Source organism: Lathyrus oleraceus, chromosome 5 (assembly GCF_024323335.1).
Source record: "Lathyrus oleraceus cultivar Zhongwan6 chromosome 5, CAAS_Psat_ZW6_1.0, whole genome shotgun sequence".
Taxonomy (NCBI): Eukaryota; Viridiplantae; Streptophyta; class Magnoliopsida; order Fabales; family Fabaceae; genus Lathyrus; species Lathyrus oleraceus.
The window spans coordinates 169,867,023-169,885,086 of NC_066583.1; the positions used below are offsets into that span (position 1 = coordinate 169,867,023).

Here is an 18,064-nt window from a genome sequence, read left to right on the forward strand (position 1 = left end):
TTTTGTTTTTTTTCTCTATTATATCAGTCAACTTCAAATTAGGATTCTCTCTTACATTACTTTAAATCTTTTTTCCCAACCACTTGGAACTAAGGAATCTAAACTTATAATCCATATTGCATGTGTGCTTGTCCAGTATTTTTCTCAACTGCCAAGTCTCTTCATCTTGTATTTTTACATAGTATGACTTTCATCGATAGTCTTTCTTACATATCACTCACATCCTCTTGTTATCATTTTTCTTAAATTTCAGATTTCTACCAGAATGAATAGCACGTAATTTAATTGTCTCTTTAAAGTCTTCCTTAGTAGCAAAAACAATCCTTAATACCCATTTGTAATCCACCATTCTTTTTGAAAGCTTGAATGTTTGAAAATCATCTTTTAAAAACTCTTCATCTTCACTATCATACTCTTGAGATAACTCATCACTATCATATTCCTCAATGTCACTCGATCCTCTAAAGTTTTCCTTTGGATCCTCACCTTCATTCACATTATCAATTGAACCACTACCTTCAACTGATTCTTCCACCTCCCTTTGTTTTCTTAATCTCCCAACCTTGCCTTTCCCCTTCCCGTTACCTTTTCCTTTGCCCTTCTCCTGTCTTTTACATTTGCCCTTCCCCTTTCCTTTACCTTTTCCTTTTCCCTTTCCATTTCCTTTGTCATTCTCATTTCCTTTGCCATCCTCATTATCAACTACAATCTCTTCACTGATTCCTATATCATCCTCATCTGAATCTTCAAAGTTCACCTTCAAAGCACTATCATCTTCACCATCACCACCGTTTTTTTTTTTACATTTCAGTCCTTCATTTTCTTCTTGGTTACAAATTAGTCCCTCGACTACTGAATCATTTTAAACATGTACCAGATAAGATGTGTCATCCAATACATCAACTTCTTGATCACATACCATATAATCAGTGGCCTCCTCCAAAGTAATATCCATTATTGCATCCTCACACTCAGTAGTCCCTTCCAAAGTAACATCCTCACCTAAATCTTCTTAGTCAATACCCTCAATGGTCCTCTCCAAATTAACATCCTCACATGAAGATTATTGGTCAATTGCATTTGTATCTTCTACACCAGTGATCCCTCCTTCATCAAACTTGTCACTTAGATTATTCAAATCTTCAAAAGTACCCAAATCACCAAAAGTACATTTTACACCATTATTCAAATCATCCAAATTGTCGTCTTCTAAACTATTCAGATCCTCCAAACTATCTTTGTCTCTTACCTCACATTCTTCATCCTTTCCATTAGGTCCTACATTGTTTTCTAGAGGGAGTATTGACTATTCCCCATAAACTGGATGCATGACATATAAATGCACATTCTCATTAATCAGTGCTATGACTTTCATTCTATTTATTCCTGCATCATCTTTCAACAAAACTAGCTCATTAATAACCATTGCATCATAATACCACAAACTCTCCATTTTTGGGTATCCTAAATCCTTTAAACCACTCAGAACCTCAAAACAACTTCAAAAATCAGGGTTTACTTTCCAAACCTCCTATAACCCCTTTTAACTTAATCTCTTAAACTCAACAAACACACCCCGTGATGGATAACACACTTAAACCTATCAGTCATGACTTACTCTGAAAAAACAATGAAGAAATCAGTCTTTGAAGAAGGAGAAAACGAAAAAGACTTGTTTTTTGATATAGTAAACAAATAATTATACCTTAGAAGAAAACTGGAAATGAACAATGGTGGAAACGTTTTTGTATCGTCTTCTTCGTCGCTCCAAGTATCGTCTTCTTCGTCGCTCCAAGTATCGTCTTCTTCGTCGCTACAAGTCTTTTTCTTCACCGCTAGGGTTTCAGAGTATGAGAGAGTAGACGAGTGGGTTAGGATTCAAAATTGAAGAGTTTCAGACAGACAAGTGTGCTTTTGTTAGTAGGCGAATAGTTGAGAAATGATTTTTCTAAAGTTGGAAATCATTTTCATAATTTAAATTAAAATAACTTAATTAATAATTGGAAACACCAAACAATATGCTATGTCATATTTTAGAAATACTGCACAACTACCACGTAGATGATTTTTAACGTTTTTTCTATAAAATTTAACATAAGGGACTTGTTAGACTAACTAAAGTGCTTTAAGAGACTAGATTGTAACGTTCTTTAATTAAAAGACTATATCGAAATAATAAATTAAATTAATGGACCAAAAGATTAACTAAACCTTAAAAATAGTACCTCCTGAGCAAACTTGTTTCCTTTAGTTTTTTCAACAAGCCCCCAGAAGTGTTCCACTATATGCTACAATTGGCATATATGAAATGAAAACCATTACCAAATTACATGATATCCTATGTTTAATTCCCTTTGTTATAATGCTTCCCATATTCATAACAAGGTTTGAGACAATCTTTCAAGTATATCTCCTCACCTTTCAGTTTAAATTTAACTGTATCATCAATAAAATACACGTCTATGTGAGAGGCAGTTGGAGAACACACCTAAATATAGCAATTCAAAGACTATCTTATCTCTGAGCAAGAACCGCCAACTGCTGAGCTGCTTGGATGAGCATTGAGTAATTTTTCTCGAGGTTTTTGACAGCGTTAGATATTTTATATCAAATGATCTGTCATTTAAGCTATGACTGGCATTTGTTTCTATCACCTTATGGCTCACTTTGCTGGAAAAACATTTGGTTAGAGAACCTTCACTGAAAATTCTAAATTTCTCTCCTGAGGTACTGAAGGTAAGGAAAGACCAAATCTGCGTGAAGTCCATAATAACGTGAGAAGATAGCACCTATTCGACTAATGCTGTCGACAGCACTATCGTCACCCAAGGAAAGTTGGACAGATGAAAGCTTCACAAGTTCATAAGCAATAACAATATCATCAGGATCATATAGTTTTTCCAGAATCTGCAAGGGAAAAAAGAATGAATTACTTTCGCCATCATACTTGGAAAGTCTGTTTAATTTGATAACAAGACCATGTTCGAAATGTATTCACTCAAATGCAACAAAATACTACAAGACCTCTCTCATTTCTCCATGGCACCAAAGGGTTACCCAAATTCTTCCCAGGACATACATAATAACTCCTCCGAGTGAGCATATAAACCTGTGGAATGTACTATAACATAGTAGGCTTGTCAAAAAGAAAAATTACCTGAATAGATGCTTTACAATGATCCGCAGATAATTGTAATTCTCCCACTAAACAAAAAGCTTGGGCAAGGTTGTCTTCAGCCTGCACACAGCAGATAATGTACAGGAAAATGAAAGTTAAACCATCATATTCAAAACATGAGACCTTGTTTGTCCATTGCTGTCCATGCCTTTCGAAATAGTTATTAAATATGGAATAATTATATGAATCTTAAATCATTTTTGAAAATTTTATGACATCTTTTCTAGTGATTATTTTGAAGTTATGTCATTGGAATTGTTAAATTCAATGTTTAGGAAGTTATCAAACAGTGTCTGCATTCCAATCTCGCACTTTGTGTATTTGGATCCCCCTCCCCATCTTCCCAAAATACTCAGTTGTAGTATCAGCACAACAAACATATGAAAACTGTGCTTAGTGGAGAACTTTGTGTGAAGGGTTGACCTCACCTCTGCAATAACCTTATTGTATGCATGCAAATTTGATCTTAGCAAATGAAGAGATCTCAAAGCGTCTGAAATGGAAGTATTTGAAATTTCTTTTGACAATATTGCATCCTGCAGCCTGTCATTTCCATATATCAGTCGGAAAACTGTTGAAAAATTAAACAGCCATCTGATATTAATTATGAGCTCGTGCAGTATTGATAACTGGAGTATTTATCAGCAGCAAGCCATCAATTGTAAACTATTCAATATTAGTTCTGATTAATTTCCAGAGGTGAGGGAAAAGCTATTATTACTTATTAGGATACAAATTGAACAGTGCATACCTTTTTATGCATATTAAGGCTTTATCAACCGTGGCACGTGAAGACTTCAGATCACAGTAAGAACCACATTTTAAACAGTTTCCAGGTTGAATATGATTAAAGGCATCATTTTGGTTAAATGCATGAAGACATACTTCATAGATGTCATCATTCTTGATATCCTGAAAGAGAAATGTTTTAAACTTTAAACGCAGATAATAGGTCAAACACAGGACCATATATCAAAGCTCTGAAATCCTAAATGCTAAGTACTGATAAATGCCCCTCAAAATGGCTTACTTTGTCAGCAATAGGGAAGTGTTCGATTTTCTGCTTTTCACATTCAAGTACTCTGTTTTCCAACACTGCGCCAGAACAATTTGGGTAGATACAACGAAAAGCATTGAGGACAATGTCAGATAGATTGACTTCTGAACAACCAGTACATTGACAATGAAATCCGTATTCATCTTGGAGAAAACTTTGGCGATCTTTACAATCCCACAAACCAACCTGTAAAATAGAACTGTAAATGTATATTGAATTTGAACCATTGAACAAGGTGTTTGTACTGCAGACTTGATTGTTGAAAGTCTAACGAAACAAATTTTGCTTCTGTGTTTTGATTTTTTTATGTTGAGCCACCATCTGTTCACAACCCATATGTCGTGCAAATACAATTCCTGTAACTGGAAAGGTTTGCTAAAAGCTCAACAAATAGTAGTTACAATTGCTTCAAAATGGCTAGTATGCTGAGATTGGGGTCAATGTTTTAATTTTATGTGAGGGGTGACTCCATTTTTTTTCTAGGGAGGATCAATAGTTGGAACAATGTTCTATTAGTCGGATTGGGCTTGTACTAGTAGTTACAACAACAATAACCGACCTTAATCTTAGTATAAAATAAGTTTATGTGCTTTATATCATAATGCACGCTGTATAAACCTACTATTGTATTATGTTGAGACTCATGTTTCCCTATCCTAGCAAAAATACCCCTCAACAATACCATCATTGGCCATCGAAAAACTCTTGATTCTTTTTTGGAATTGGTTTCTTGACAAGACAAGAGAGCCTTTTCAAACATGTTGTCAAGAATATAATCCATGCAACCCCCAACTGTGCAAATTAAATCAATATCTCGGTACAAATTTTGACAGGTCTTTCTTTTATTTATACTTCAAGCACAAAGCGCATTAGTGCATGGCATGGTTGAGATAAAGATGAAACAATTCTTAACAGCTCAAGCTTTAGGGAAGCTTGATTACTGGCTTTCTGTGTCGGGAAAAATATGTAGACATAATTCAAAACTGAGGTCTCAAACCAAAAAATAACATGTAATAAGAACTACACGTGTTAATTACCAAAAATAAGTTACCTGCGGACCATAAGACAATTCCAGCTGAGACCCAGCTGCTACAACTTTTGTTGTACGTAAATAGAGTGTTCGTGAAAGAAAATATGCATGAACATTTGGTTGGCAAGAATGGTTGAATAAACTGCCAGCTTTATAAATAGCTTTGCCCACTCTGACCTGGAAGATATAACGGAATATGGCTCAGAATCACAAGATATCATCAACAATATCTAAACTTATCGTAGTAGGACTTGAGGAGAAAAATGTGTAAATATAGAACAAGCAAATAAATGTATAAAGAAAGAAAAAAGATGCAACAAACTGATAAATATATGCATGGCGAGCACGTGTACCTGTTCCACATTACTAGTTAAATGTACACTGGAATGAAATGGAAATCCTCCGCATTGATCTGATAGTCCATGAGCGTCTATTGATTTTAAACGAACAACGGTCATACAATTCACTTTAATCTGAGAAATAACTATGACAACCTGTATTGACAAATCAAGATAAAACTTGACTATTCTAATGATTAATTACAAAAAAAAAAAATCAGAATAAATTGATTTCTTCAACAACAAATACTCGCCCTATCATATTGGAAAAAGATTCTGCTACACAAGGTTTATGATGGTTCTGTTATAGATTGATATGTTATTGTACAAATAGACACATTCACCCATCCACACACACAAAGAAGAAGAATGCCAAAAAACCTGTGATATAGAGATTCCGTCGATGGAAAACATAGTTCCATAAGAGTGTTTAAGACAATATAACAGTACAATGGCGTATATATGTGAATCCAATTTACTTTCAAATGGCATACATTCGTAGCAATGAGAAAGCTCCTGCACAGTTAGGATAGAAGCTGTAAGCATCCGGATACTCATAGTCAAAAACAATAATGCAATCAGCTAACAGAAATACAAGCAATTAAAACACACCAACTTTTCCACAAAAATTGTGATATCTCCAGACGAGCTCTTCGACAAAAACTTCGCTAGAACTCTGCCAGCCAAAACTATCTCAGAGGGCAATACAGCAGGCCAATGTACCCCTTGACATTCATGTTGATGTTCAGTAACATCATCAATCTTTAGTTCATAATCATTATATTGAATCACTTCAGCAGCATATTCTCCAAGATCACAGGGTAAGTTTTTAAGAATGTTATCGTCTGTGGAAATCCTGAACGTTTGCCCGCCTGCCTTTATCTGGCATTGGCGGGAGCAATACAATGGTATTGAGCATGATATACAAGGAACTCTATCAGCAGGTAGGTCGTTCAAGCAATAATGGCAATGAGTTTCCCGGCATTGCTTTAATATTATCTGGAAAAGAAAAACATTATCACGTTAAACAAACCCATCGATCTCAAGAAGACTGCAGATTAATGCTTACAAGTTATGAGTTATGTATGGACAAATTAAATTCGTGTTCTATTTGCTCGCAGAATAGGTAATACAATAAGAAAACTCTTATAGTTATTATAGATGTCAAGTGTCTCCAGTTCTCTGGAAAGAAAATCAGGCATTAAAAGCAACCATTTTCCTAAACTTGTAACATTCTGTAGAACACATATTTTTACCTTCCGCTTAAATATTTAAAAGTATTGTGCATGTGACATGCGTATGTTGAAGTTAGTATTTGTGTTGTTGAAGTTTGTATGAAGTCCCGCATTACTTAGGTTCCCAAGCTATTCGGTACATAAATATGTGAGGGCAACCTCACCCTTTGAGCTAGCTTTTGAGGGATGAGATCCAAGCATATTTAATAGCGTAAAATGTTTAAAATAAACTTGATATTACATAGAAAATAATTGTTTCTTACTGTAGCATAAGGTTCTTCAGCATGAACCAACGAACCTGGTGAAACATCATATGATGGCACTGTGCCTCTTCCTTTATCAGGCATGGAGACAGATTGCAGCTTTATTTGAGGCATCTCACCTGCCACAAATGCACTGTACCATCTTACTATCTCAAAAGGAGAAAAATGGATCTTTTATAATTATAAGCAAGGACTACACTCTAGAACAGAATACAACGAACTACACCAGATGTAAAAGAGCACTGAATAGAAGTCAGGGGTAAAAAAAAGTGACCCACAAAGCCCCAATTATTTCCGAACAAGTATACACATTAGAAATCTTGATTGAAGTTTGCTAGCATACTAGTTTATTAGTATGGGATTAAAGTGAAACCTTTGATGTGAATTAGTTATTGAGGTAAAGTTCTGAGAATGGAGAAGGGTTAGTTCAAGAAACACCTCTAACTCTTCTAGCATACAATCCCAAACATTTGCAGACTTTTCATTCCAAGAATGAGAAGAATAAAATAAGGTCCTCTTGATGTCTACAAGTGAGTGACTTCACATGTTTAAGGGGAAGTTTAAGTCTACTTCTGCTTCAAAACAGTGAGTTGTTCTCCACGGTTCAGATAAGGTGCATAATTTAATTCTAGAAGGAAAAGGGTGTCTTAGCTAAGTCTACTGGATCAGTGAACCCTAATTTCATTCATTTTCTAGTCTTTTACGTCTAAAACGTATCCAAGACTCAATTGGCATCTCTCTAAACCTACATAAATATTTCAATCCTTCCTCTGCAAGCTATATATACCTACTATTACTACAGGCTCATCTCCACACTTGTCTTACATCAACATACTGTTTCCAGGATTCAAGTACATTTCTGGTTTTCAGTGTGATTAATGAATGATTATGGACATATCTTTTAGACAGAAAAGAAAAAACATAAGCAGACTAAAGGAAAACACATAATCAAAAAGTGAAATATGATGAATTCAAAATGCAACACTTTACTTTTTAAACACACTTCAAATGCTATTACTATAACAAAAGTGCACTGAAAAAAGCCTTGACCAATTTGCCAGTTGTTTAACAAGGAAAGCTTCTTACCCACTGTATTCAAGCTATTTTCCTTCTGCCGCGGCTTTACTGATATATTTGCACTCGTGGATTGATCTAAAATAATTTTCACCTCACTTTCTATTTGTTTCTTTCCACCTGTGGACGATTCAACACTCTTAGCTATATTTAGGTCACAGATCGCATCTCTATTATTTCCCAATGAGACATTCGCCTTTCCTCTCCTATACCATGCCTGATGCCAAAATAAAGAATTATATGAATAAGAATAAAAACTAGAATTCAAGTTTGCATCCTTATTCTTTATAATAGTCAACTACATCAAACATTGATTCAACAAACCCGGAAATTTGTGTCCTAACCTAATACAAATGCAAAAAGTTCCATCCAGTTCTATACTATTGTGTAATAATAACCACATAAATCAAATAAACTAGAATGATCAAAAGTAACTGAAGCAAAACATACCTTTGAATAGCTTGGACATATCTGAAGAGCTCGATTGCAATCTCGCAAACACTCTACTAAAAGATTCATTTTCTGCACAGAAAACACCCGCATCAATGGAAATGACATCATCAACCCTTATATATCATAAAAAGTGATTGTGAGCGGGTTAGGAGGTTAAGGCTAATATTAAAATTGAACTTACATGCAATACAGTAGCTCGATTAATATACAATGTTGCAATCAGATTATTTTCAATTGCACCAACCTCAAAAGGAGCCCTGCGCAATGCCTATATCTCAAATTCAAAACAAACAAACAAACAAAACACCAGTTTAGTTCCAGTAAAACAATTTTCATGCAGAGAAATTATTTGCACTCTTTCAATAAAAATAAGAATACCTGGGTATAATAATCCAATGCCTTGGCATAATCAGCACTGGAGAAGCATTGGTTACCAAGCTGCTTATATTTCAACGCGGTTTCTTTGCTCTTGCCGCATAGAGCATGGCTAGGGTCTGCAAGTTCAGCCACTATCTGAAAACAGCGAATGCGTTATTATAAGCAATAATTTAGGGTTTTGTTGGAATGAGAGAAGAGAAGGTATAGTTTAGTAGTACCTGGTGAAATGGTTCGAAATGAAGAAAGAAGTGATGAAGAGAGGAGCATGTGTCGCGAAGAGTGTGAACAGTGCTATTCGTAATCAGTTGTTTTAGTTTCTCTGGTATCGCAGCTTTCAGAGCCTCCATCTTCTTCTTCTTCCGCAGACAACACAACACAGGTATAACTTCTTTGTTCCTTTCGGTTTTGCCTTTGCCTGTCGTTTCAAACCTGATGATGTTTGGAGCGACAGTCTTTTCTTTTTTTTCTAGAGAAGTTTTATGTTTTTTTTAAGCAATGTTTAGAACATGGAGATATATTTGTGTACGAATCCATAGATTTTGTAATACATTCATTTTGTCTTAAATTTCTTCGGAGATATATCCTCATAACACAATACAAAAATATACTTCTATAATCACTTTTTAAAGTAAAATTTGATACTTTTTAAGAAATACGCTCACATAATAAATATATGGTTTAGGTTTGTGATTCTTCTAAATATCTCAAATTTCGTTTTTAATCATTTAAAATATTTTCTTTAAAGAATAGTCCTTCTAAATTTTGCATCCACACATTTGGTCTCTAATACTAAAATTATCGCTAATTTAGTCGATAAGTAATAAATCATCTCTAAATTATCGTTAATTTTGTCATTAAGTTGTAAAAAGTGTCGCTAAATTGCAGGAGGGACCAAAAATGTGAATGAAAAATTTTAGGAGAATCATTCTTTGAAAAAAATATTTAGAGGAACTAAATACGAAATTTGAGATATTTAAGAGGATCACAAACATATTTAACCCTAAATATATTGATGTAATAGACCATTTATATTATCATAGTATACTCTCATAATAAATTTGGTATTAATTAAATCAATAAGATTAAAATGACATATATTAGAATCAATTCGGAATTCATATTACTATCAAAATGACAATACTATTAGATTTATCTGACCCCATATTTCTTCTTTGCCTCTTGTACTGCAATGTCGTATGTGTCTCATATAGAATGACATCTTTAGTGGCCCTCTCATAAATGTCTTCTGAAAGGTCTCATGTCTTTATACCCCGCTCTTGCAATAGTCTCTATACGACGACATACTAGTAAAACATCAACGACATGATCTACCTACCATGTTCCTTCTCCAATATCTTCTGATGAGCTAACCTAGGTGGATTTTTCGTGATATCTAGTGTCATGTAAGGATGTGACACTCTTAAATACCATTGGATGTAGTTGAATGCATTACTTCATTGTTAATGAGTTGGCTGACTTTGTGTTTCCTCTAGTACCATATGATTATATAAATCATCATACATCGCATTAACATCTCTGTGGACCATATCAAAAGGAGTAGACATGGAGGGGTCTCTTTGAATACTCTACATAAACCTAAATTGGTGCATGACTCACTCAGGAAGATGCAGATATATATATATATATATATATATATATATATATATATATATATTATATATATATGATTATAAAAATCATCATACATCTATATGATTATAGAAATCATCATACATCGCATATGATCATAGAAATCATCATACATCACATCAACATCTTTATGGATCATATTGGGAGAAGTAGACACAGAGGGATCTCTTGGAATACCCTATATAAACCTGAATTGGTGTATGACTCGTTCGGGTAAGTATGGATACATCAGATGTGACCCACAAGTCAACCATCAAGAGTGGAAGGGTATGTTATCAAATAGACGCCTGACGGTGATCGTCATACGGTGTGTAATGTATGTCAATTGCTGCAATGCTGAGAAGAAACACCCTAAAGAGCTCGGTCGCTTGGTTCCCTCTAAGCGGGACGAATGCACAAGCATGTGGCTGATCATTGGAGTAGTCATCAATAAATGACCGTTCAGTGATGCGTGGAAAGTGTTAGAGGATCCATGCTTGAAAATAATGCATATGAAATATTAGTAATGGTGTACAACAAGTGTTATGAAAACTGGTACAGTAATAGTAAATGTACAAATATGTTACGTAAATGTAACACACGAGGCCAAAGAGGGCAGGGAGAGGTCGCCCGAATTCACATCAGAATGAGAGGATTCTGAGGTTATACAGGTATGAGACTGCATGGTTGAAAGAAGACTTATAAGGATTGATTGGTACTACATATACCAACAAGATGCATCTTATTTTCGGTACCCTGACAAAAAAGAACTCCATAGTTAAGTGTGTTTGATTTGGAGTAATATTTTGATTGGTGAACTTTTGAGGAGTTTCCCGGAGAGCGTGTGAGTGAAGACAAATTATGTTGAAAAGACTTGTGCTGGTTTATGGGGTCAGTCGATAACTCATAAAGCAGTTTGAGGTGTTACATATGGTATCAGAGCAAACCTCTCCCAATACGATGTAGTTTAGGAACGAACCAAGCGGAAGCTGGTGGACAATCATGGAACACCGCGAGTTCAATTATTTGATTTAATCGAATTATTTAAGATTTTATTTGAATTGGTTGGCATGTTAAATTATTTATGATGTAGTTATGGGGGTAAATGTCTTTGAAGTAGGAGTATAAGGAGACTATGAGTTTGGCAATGATGTTTAGAATTATTGGGAGTTTAATGGATTCTTAGAATAATTTTTAATTTTTAATTAATTAAAATAATGAGGAAATTAGATGTGTAAAGGAAGTGGGGGCAAGGTTGGGATTAAGAAAAATATGGAGGATAAAATAGGGATGCAATGATAAGTTTGAGGGTACAAAGGGAAGAGTCTATTTTGGAATGAAATAAGTCTTTGAATAAATAGAGAATTGAAAACCTATAGAGTCAGAACGTGTTTTGGAGAGTTGGATCAAAAGAGGCAAAAGGGAGAGTGAAGGCTAAAGGTTGAAGAACTCTAGGAAATCAAAAGGACTTTTGCTAGAAATTGGGTAAAAGGGAAGATGTCCTTCTTTAATGGGTGTTAGAACATGTGGGGTAGATAGAGGAACCCTTAGCCTCTTTAGGATTGGGTATTGTAGATCTCAATTCTAATGATGTGTTATCACTTTGATTGTATGATGAAATAGGGTGAAATTTGTATATTGTATGTATGTATATGTTGTTTTGATGTTGTTGATCATGATATGTCATTGATTGATATTTGAAGGGGTTTTTTAACCTTGATTGTGTTGTTAGTGATTTAAAGATGATGAGTATGATGATATGTGGTAACATGATGTTTGTCATACCCTAAAATTTTCCCTACTTTTTCATTTTTTGTCTGGCGTATTGCTCATTACATCGGCATATCCATATACCTTAATCATCCATCATAATATATTCATTTATAATTGCATTTTTAATTAAACATCATTGATTCAAAGATTTTTCTAATTATGATACAAATATGATGATGGCACAACAATAATGGTTGGTTTATTCCTTATGGATCAAAATCTTTGGTATATGCTGGAAGCTATATTGATTACATCAGGGCATGAATATTGAGGTTACTGCGGGCTATCTCGGTCTTTAATCTGTTTGATTCATGGCACAACAGTTCACTAAAGTCAAATATATAAGATTAAAGATTTATTCAAGTTTAATCAGTGCAAGTTTAGAATACAAGACATAATTCATTTCAAAAAGCCGTCTCAGTATAAAACATTCAACATTCCACTACAAAAGACCAAACAACAAGTATATCCTCATTCCATCTCTTGAGTTTCTCCAAAACACCCAAGTGTCAAAGTTTCCCCGTGAGTGAGTCTTAAGTCGCGAACATCATGCTTCATGCCATTGACCAACGTCAAGCCTTGATCATGTTAATCCTGCAAAATCACACAATGAGAAAAAGCCAAGCCATTATGCTTTATACGTGAGCTCATGCATCAAAATAAAGAGAAAAAACCAATTTTCGAGTTGGTAACCGGTTACCATATTTTGGGTCACCGGTTACACTTGCTTCCAATAACCAAAATGCCCTTTCTGTGTGATGGTAACCGGTTACGCCTACAATTTCAGCACTTCCATTAGCCTATTTCACCTATTTTCCTGCATGTAACCGGTTACACAAAAACAAGTAACCGATTACATCCCCCAAAAATAGCCATAAACACACTTTTTCGCGTGTGTAACCGGTTACATCAAATCATGTAACAAGTTACACCTGAGACAGAATGCCAAAATATTGCATTTTTCAGCAGCAATGCAGTTCCACTTTACTACTAAACCAATTCCAATGCATGCATCAATACATAAAGCAACTTGCACTCAATTATGAAACAATTAACAATAGCAATCATACATTTAAGTAAGCATTCCTAACATTTCAAGTCATTAAAATTCTAACATTTGAGCTACTCTAACATCACCTAATTGTCATAACAGTTCTACTAACAGCTCCAACTAACTTCTTAACAGCAAATCTAACTCCATTAACTTCACTAACCAATTAGTTCATTAAATCCTTTAACTTCCAACCGCCGCCCTAACTTCCAACCGCCGCCGCCCGAAAAATTGACCGAAACAGTTTGAATTTGCATCTATATAAACTCATCACTCTCATCAAAATAAAAGGCTAGCAATCACAAAATTAGAACCTATTCATTCTTTCAAATTACTCATTGCAAATTCAACTTTTTCATCATCTCACTTCATCTTCTCCAATTCATCTCCCTACACTAAAGCTCAATCACCATTGGAGCAAGCTTCACATTGAAGCTTGTTATTAATTGAGTTAAAACTCCTACACCCTACATCACTTTCTTACTCACAAAAATCAACATCAAAAATAACAATTCAATTCAACATTTTTCAGAGCCAAATCATTGAATAGCAGAAGTAGAAGATCAAATAAGCATACTTTTATCTTCTTCATCTTCATCACCTTCGATTTTTCGCAAGTTCCAAGACAATCCTCCGTCTTGCAGGTCGATATTTTTTATCCTTCCTTGTTTACTGAATTTTTGATACCACAATGTAGCTTGTGCATTGGAGAATCAAATCCCCAAGGTTTGGTGGCTTGATTCTCCTCCATCTCCATTTTATTTCAGCTTTTGTGCTTAGGATTCTTAGCTTTAACGCTATAATTTTTAGAATTGAGTAACTCTTGGTTAGAAGTGATGAGAGATTAGGATAGAGGATGTTGAGAGGAGTAGAAAAGTGGTGATATTTCTTGATTCCGACCAACTCTGGCGCCTTCGACGCGGTGGTGTCAGAGTTCCAGCAGTGGTTGTTTTTTGACATGAAAATTTTGAATTTGATGTGTAGAGATGACAAAGTAGCATTGCTGAATTTTTCCTCTCATCCATTGCAATTTTGTTGGGCTTAGACCATTAAGCCCAATATTTTGCTTTCAGCGCCTCTGTTTTGCTCAACAACATCCTTGTTGAACCTAACAACTACACTTGACCATGGGCCTCAATCTGTTAGGTCCAATGACTCTGTCTCTAAGCCACACTCCTTATGGCATGTACATCCACCTGCAGTAGTTTATTTTTATTAAATTAATGATAATTTTCTTTAATTCTTTTGTTACATTTTCTATGCTTTAATTCATTTTAATGCATGTTAATACTTGGTTCTACATATTATTTGGACATGAAAAATGCTTAGAAAATCAAATAAAAATTTGACTTAAATGAATTTTTGGTCCCCCTAGTTTGGGCATTTTAAACAATTGGTCCCCCTATTACACAATCTGCGATTTTGGTCCCTTAATTTTAATGGTCTTTGAATTTTTATGGTCCCCCTCCATTTTTGCATACGTGGCATTGATGATTGAGATGAAAAAAAATTATTAGGTGGCAAGGGTGATTAGGATAATTATTAATTAATATATTTTTAAATGAATTAATATTTAATAAATTGAATTAATATGTTTCTAAACTAATTAACTAGTTTAAACCTTTAAAATTAAAGCCCATTAGATACATCAATAGTTCAACATGTTCATTATCATTCTATTTCACTTAAGCAATCATTTACGTATGTTGAAGGTGTAAGACCCCAATTTTGACCCTAAGATTCATCATGCAATTTCATCATATGCATTAGTATTGGGATCATATCTTGGTATCCTTCTTACCCCTCACTCATTGGGTTTGCATTGGGAGAGATCACCAAGCACCATGTGATTGTATCATACTTGTATATTATCATTTCACTAACCAAAATACCAAAAATATGTCTTTGTTATTTGCCTAACTCTTTTGTAGGAAGGGCATGATCACGATTGATCTATCAAGTTCACATCTAGGGTTTGAGACCCTCATTGCAAATAGAACAACCAAGGAATGATCCACAATGTATCCAAGCATCATATATGAGTCCCAATGATCTTTGCATGTTATTTTGATCAAATATTCTTCAAGAGTTTGGAGTTGGTTTGCCTTAGAAACCCTAGTTTGTCTGGGTATCTTGAGTAACTTCTTCGACAAGATTCCTCGTCAATTGATCAAATTTCTCAATGTGAACTTCAAAATTAATCATATTATTCATATATGATCTACCATGAGCCTAAAAAGTCAAGAGAATTTCAAGTTAGCAAGTTGGTTGAGGGTGGTTGGCCAGATGGATTCATCTGATCAAAATTGGATCTCCCTAGACCATATCTCCTACAATTTTCATCATATGAAAATTATTCTAATAGAAAATTTACTCTAAATGACATTCCAAACAACTTTCATGTTGAGGTATAAAGATAATTTTGCTTGGAAAGTCATTTTCCCTGTTGAAACAGTATAGGTCATTTTGTATAAACCCTAATTTGAAAGTCAACTTCCCAAGGCCATAACTTGCTCAATTTTTATGAGATGAAATATTTTCAAGTTTCACAATCAAATTCAAGATGTCTACTTCAACTTTGATGTTTGGAGTGATAGCTAAATCAACTTTTATGAGCATGTGATATGAGGATACATTATAGGTCATTTTGGACCAATACCATTGAACAAGTGATTTTCCTCAACTTCAAAAATGCATAACTCTTTCATTCTAAATCTAAATTATGTCAAATTTGTGACCATTTTGAAGGTCCTTGAAATATATACAACTTTGATGAAGACACGTTTCTCATTTGGAGCTCACATAAAAAGTTTAGTAAGATGGAACATTGAAGTATATGACTTGACACTTAGAAAATTTTCCAACATGTTGAAATTTCCAAACTTCCACCTCAAAATTCACCATGACACAAGTTCCAAATGGAAAAGTATTCAACATAAGAGTTGTTCCTCTTGATCTAATATTTCCAAAGAGTCCTAATTCATTCACTTTGGATCAAGTTTGCTAGGGCTGCGCATGGTGTTAACAGGCCTACATCAATTGGCAAAATCGAAACTTCAAATGATCATTTCACATTGCCTTGCCAATCAAGCTTGATTCAGTCCTCATTTCATTTGGTTTTGGACCTTAGTGCATTGCTTCATGGGCCTATACACGCCCATGCAAGCTTGAACATGACATTGTCAAATTTGGAAGAAATTGCAAGTGTGCAAATAACACTCGAATTTGCTATAAATAGAGACCCTCTGAGCTCATTTCAAAGGATCCCGGCGCGACAACTTTACCTCCACTCTTCAAACCCTCACAATTCAAAGGAAAACCTGATAATTTTCACTTGAAAATTGAGTTTGAATCTCACTGTTTGGAGATTCAAAAACTCCAGGATCCAAAGCTTCTTACCATTCCTAATCCACTTCTGCAAGTTATTGGAGCAAGATCAAATAAGAATTGAAGCAAGAAAGATCAAGTTCTGCACAACGTTGAAGGTATTTTCTAGATTTTTTCTTCTCTTCGATTCTCACTCAATTCTCATCAACTCTCTTGGATCTTTGGTTGTCTGAAGTCCTACCAATGTAGGCAAGAAGATTGAGTTGCTTTGAGGTCAAATCGAAGCAACTCAGTTGACACACTTCGAAATTTAACTCCTCATATCTTTCTATATATTTGGAGTTAGTTAAAATTGAGGTCAGATTCATGCTCTACGCCATTTTTTCTTTCAAATCATGTCCTCCTTTTTCATTTATGTCATGGTAATGATTGGACTAGTCCGGCCAAGGTCGTCGTAGAAGACGACCGACGCTTTGCTCTGGCAATGATGTGGCGAGGTCCTGAACCATTGATCCAGTTTAAAATGTTTTAATCACAAGCATTGGTTTGGATGATCAATTGTGTGGGGCACTGACTACGTTCCATCATGGAACGTGCGTTTGTGTCCACTTGATCTGCCACCTCAATTAATCAGGGAGATCAAGTGATCCACGTTTTTTTTTTGTATTTTTTGATTTTCATTTTATTCCTTTGATTTTCATTAATTTATATTAATTTTAATACTGGTCCAAAAAATATGAGAGTTTCACCAAAAAATTTAAATAAAATCCTCTTTCATATTTTGAATTAAAATTATTTTTTGGATCATTATTAATATTTTTCATGATTTAATTGATTTTGTGATTATTTTTAATTGTTTAAAAGTACTTTTAAGTTTCCAAAAATTTTGAAATTTTTTCTCCAAGGTCCTTTGACCTTGTTTGACCTATGATAAATCTCATGGTCATTTATTTGGTGTTTTGATGAGGTTTTAGGAAATTGACCAACCATATTTAATTTAATGTATTATTTTTAGTATTTTTTAAAATTGAATAATTGTCAAATAATTGTGTTGAGCCATTTTGATTGACTTTGGAAGTTTGAATTGTGTTGTTGGGCCTTGGTCAAGGTTGATTTGACTTTGCTAGGTTAAGATCATTGGATTTAGGGGATTGATGGAATGTACATTCCATCTCCCAAAATGAATGAATGATCTTAATTTGGTAAAAATCCTCATTTGTCCAATTTGAGTTTGATCTATCTTCCCTCCCTCTTCATCTCCTCCCAATTTCTTTAATT

The 18,064-nt window shown here is 34.5% G+C and overlaps 1 protein-coding gene across 2 annotated transcripts; it reads right to left on the reverse strand.

The window, feature by feature from the left end:
* Positions 1-2,185: 2,185 nt before the first annotated feature.
* Positions 2,186-9,548, reverse strand: LOC127080973 (uncharacterized). 2 transcript variants are annotated; one of them, XM_051021256.1, is made up of 15 exons: positions 9,225-9,548; positions 9,007-9,141; positions 8,810-8,896; positions 8,626-8,697; positions 8,188-8,392; positions 7,102-7,220; positions 6,216-6,602; positions 5,985-6,119; positions 5,619-5,759; positions 5,287-5,442; positions 4,209-4,421; positions 3,930-4,090; positions 3,607-3,721; positions 3,158-3,238; positions 2,186-2,907 (listed from the first exon to the last, which is right to left on the reverse strand). In XM_051021256.1, the coding sequence occupies exons 1-15, from the start codon at positions 9,351-9,353 to the stop codon at positions 2,710-2,712; spliced, it is 2,334 nt and encodes a 777-aa protein (XP_050877213.1). In that variant the 5' UTR covers positions 9,354-9,548; the 3' UTR covers positions 2,186-2,709. The 2 variants fall into 2 exon arrangements, with proteins under 2 accessions (XP_050877213.1, XP_050877214.1); XM_051021257.1 differs by lacking the exon at positions 9,225-9,548 and having other exon boundaries at positions 8,810-8,902; positions 9,007-9,144.
* Between the last annotated feature and the right edge of the window lie 8,516 nt (positions 9,549-18,064).

What these genes read in the sequence shown, in the direction of transcription:
- LOC127080973 (XM_051021256.1), bottom strand. Translation starts at nt 9,353, where the DNA reads ATGGAGGCTCTGAAAGCTGCGATACCAGAGAAACTAAAACAACTGATT. An exon ending in AAATAGCTTGAATACAGTGG is followed by an intron (nt 7,221 to 8,187) that starts GTAAGAAGCTTT and finishes CATTTGTGGCAG; the next exon opens with GTGAGATGCCTCAAATAAAG. An exon ending in ACAATAAGGTTATTGCAGAG is followed by an intron (nt 3,239 to 3,606) that starts GTGAGGTCAACC and finishes TGCTGTGTGCAG; the next exon opens with GCTGAAGACAACCTTGCCCA.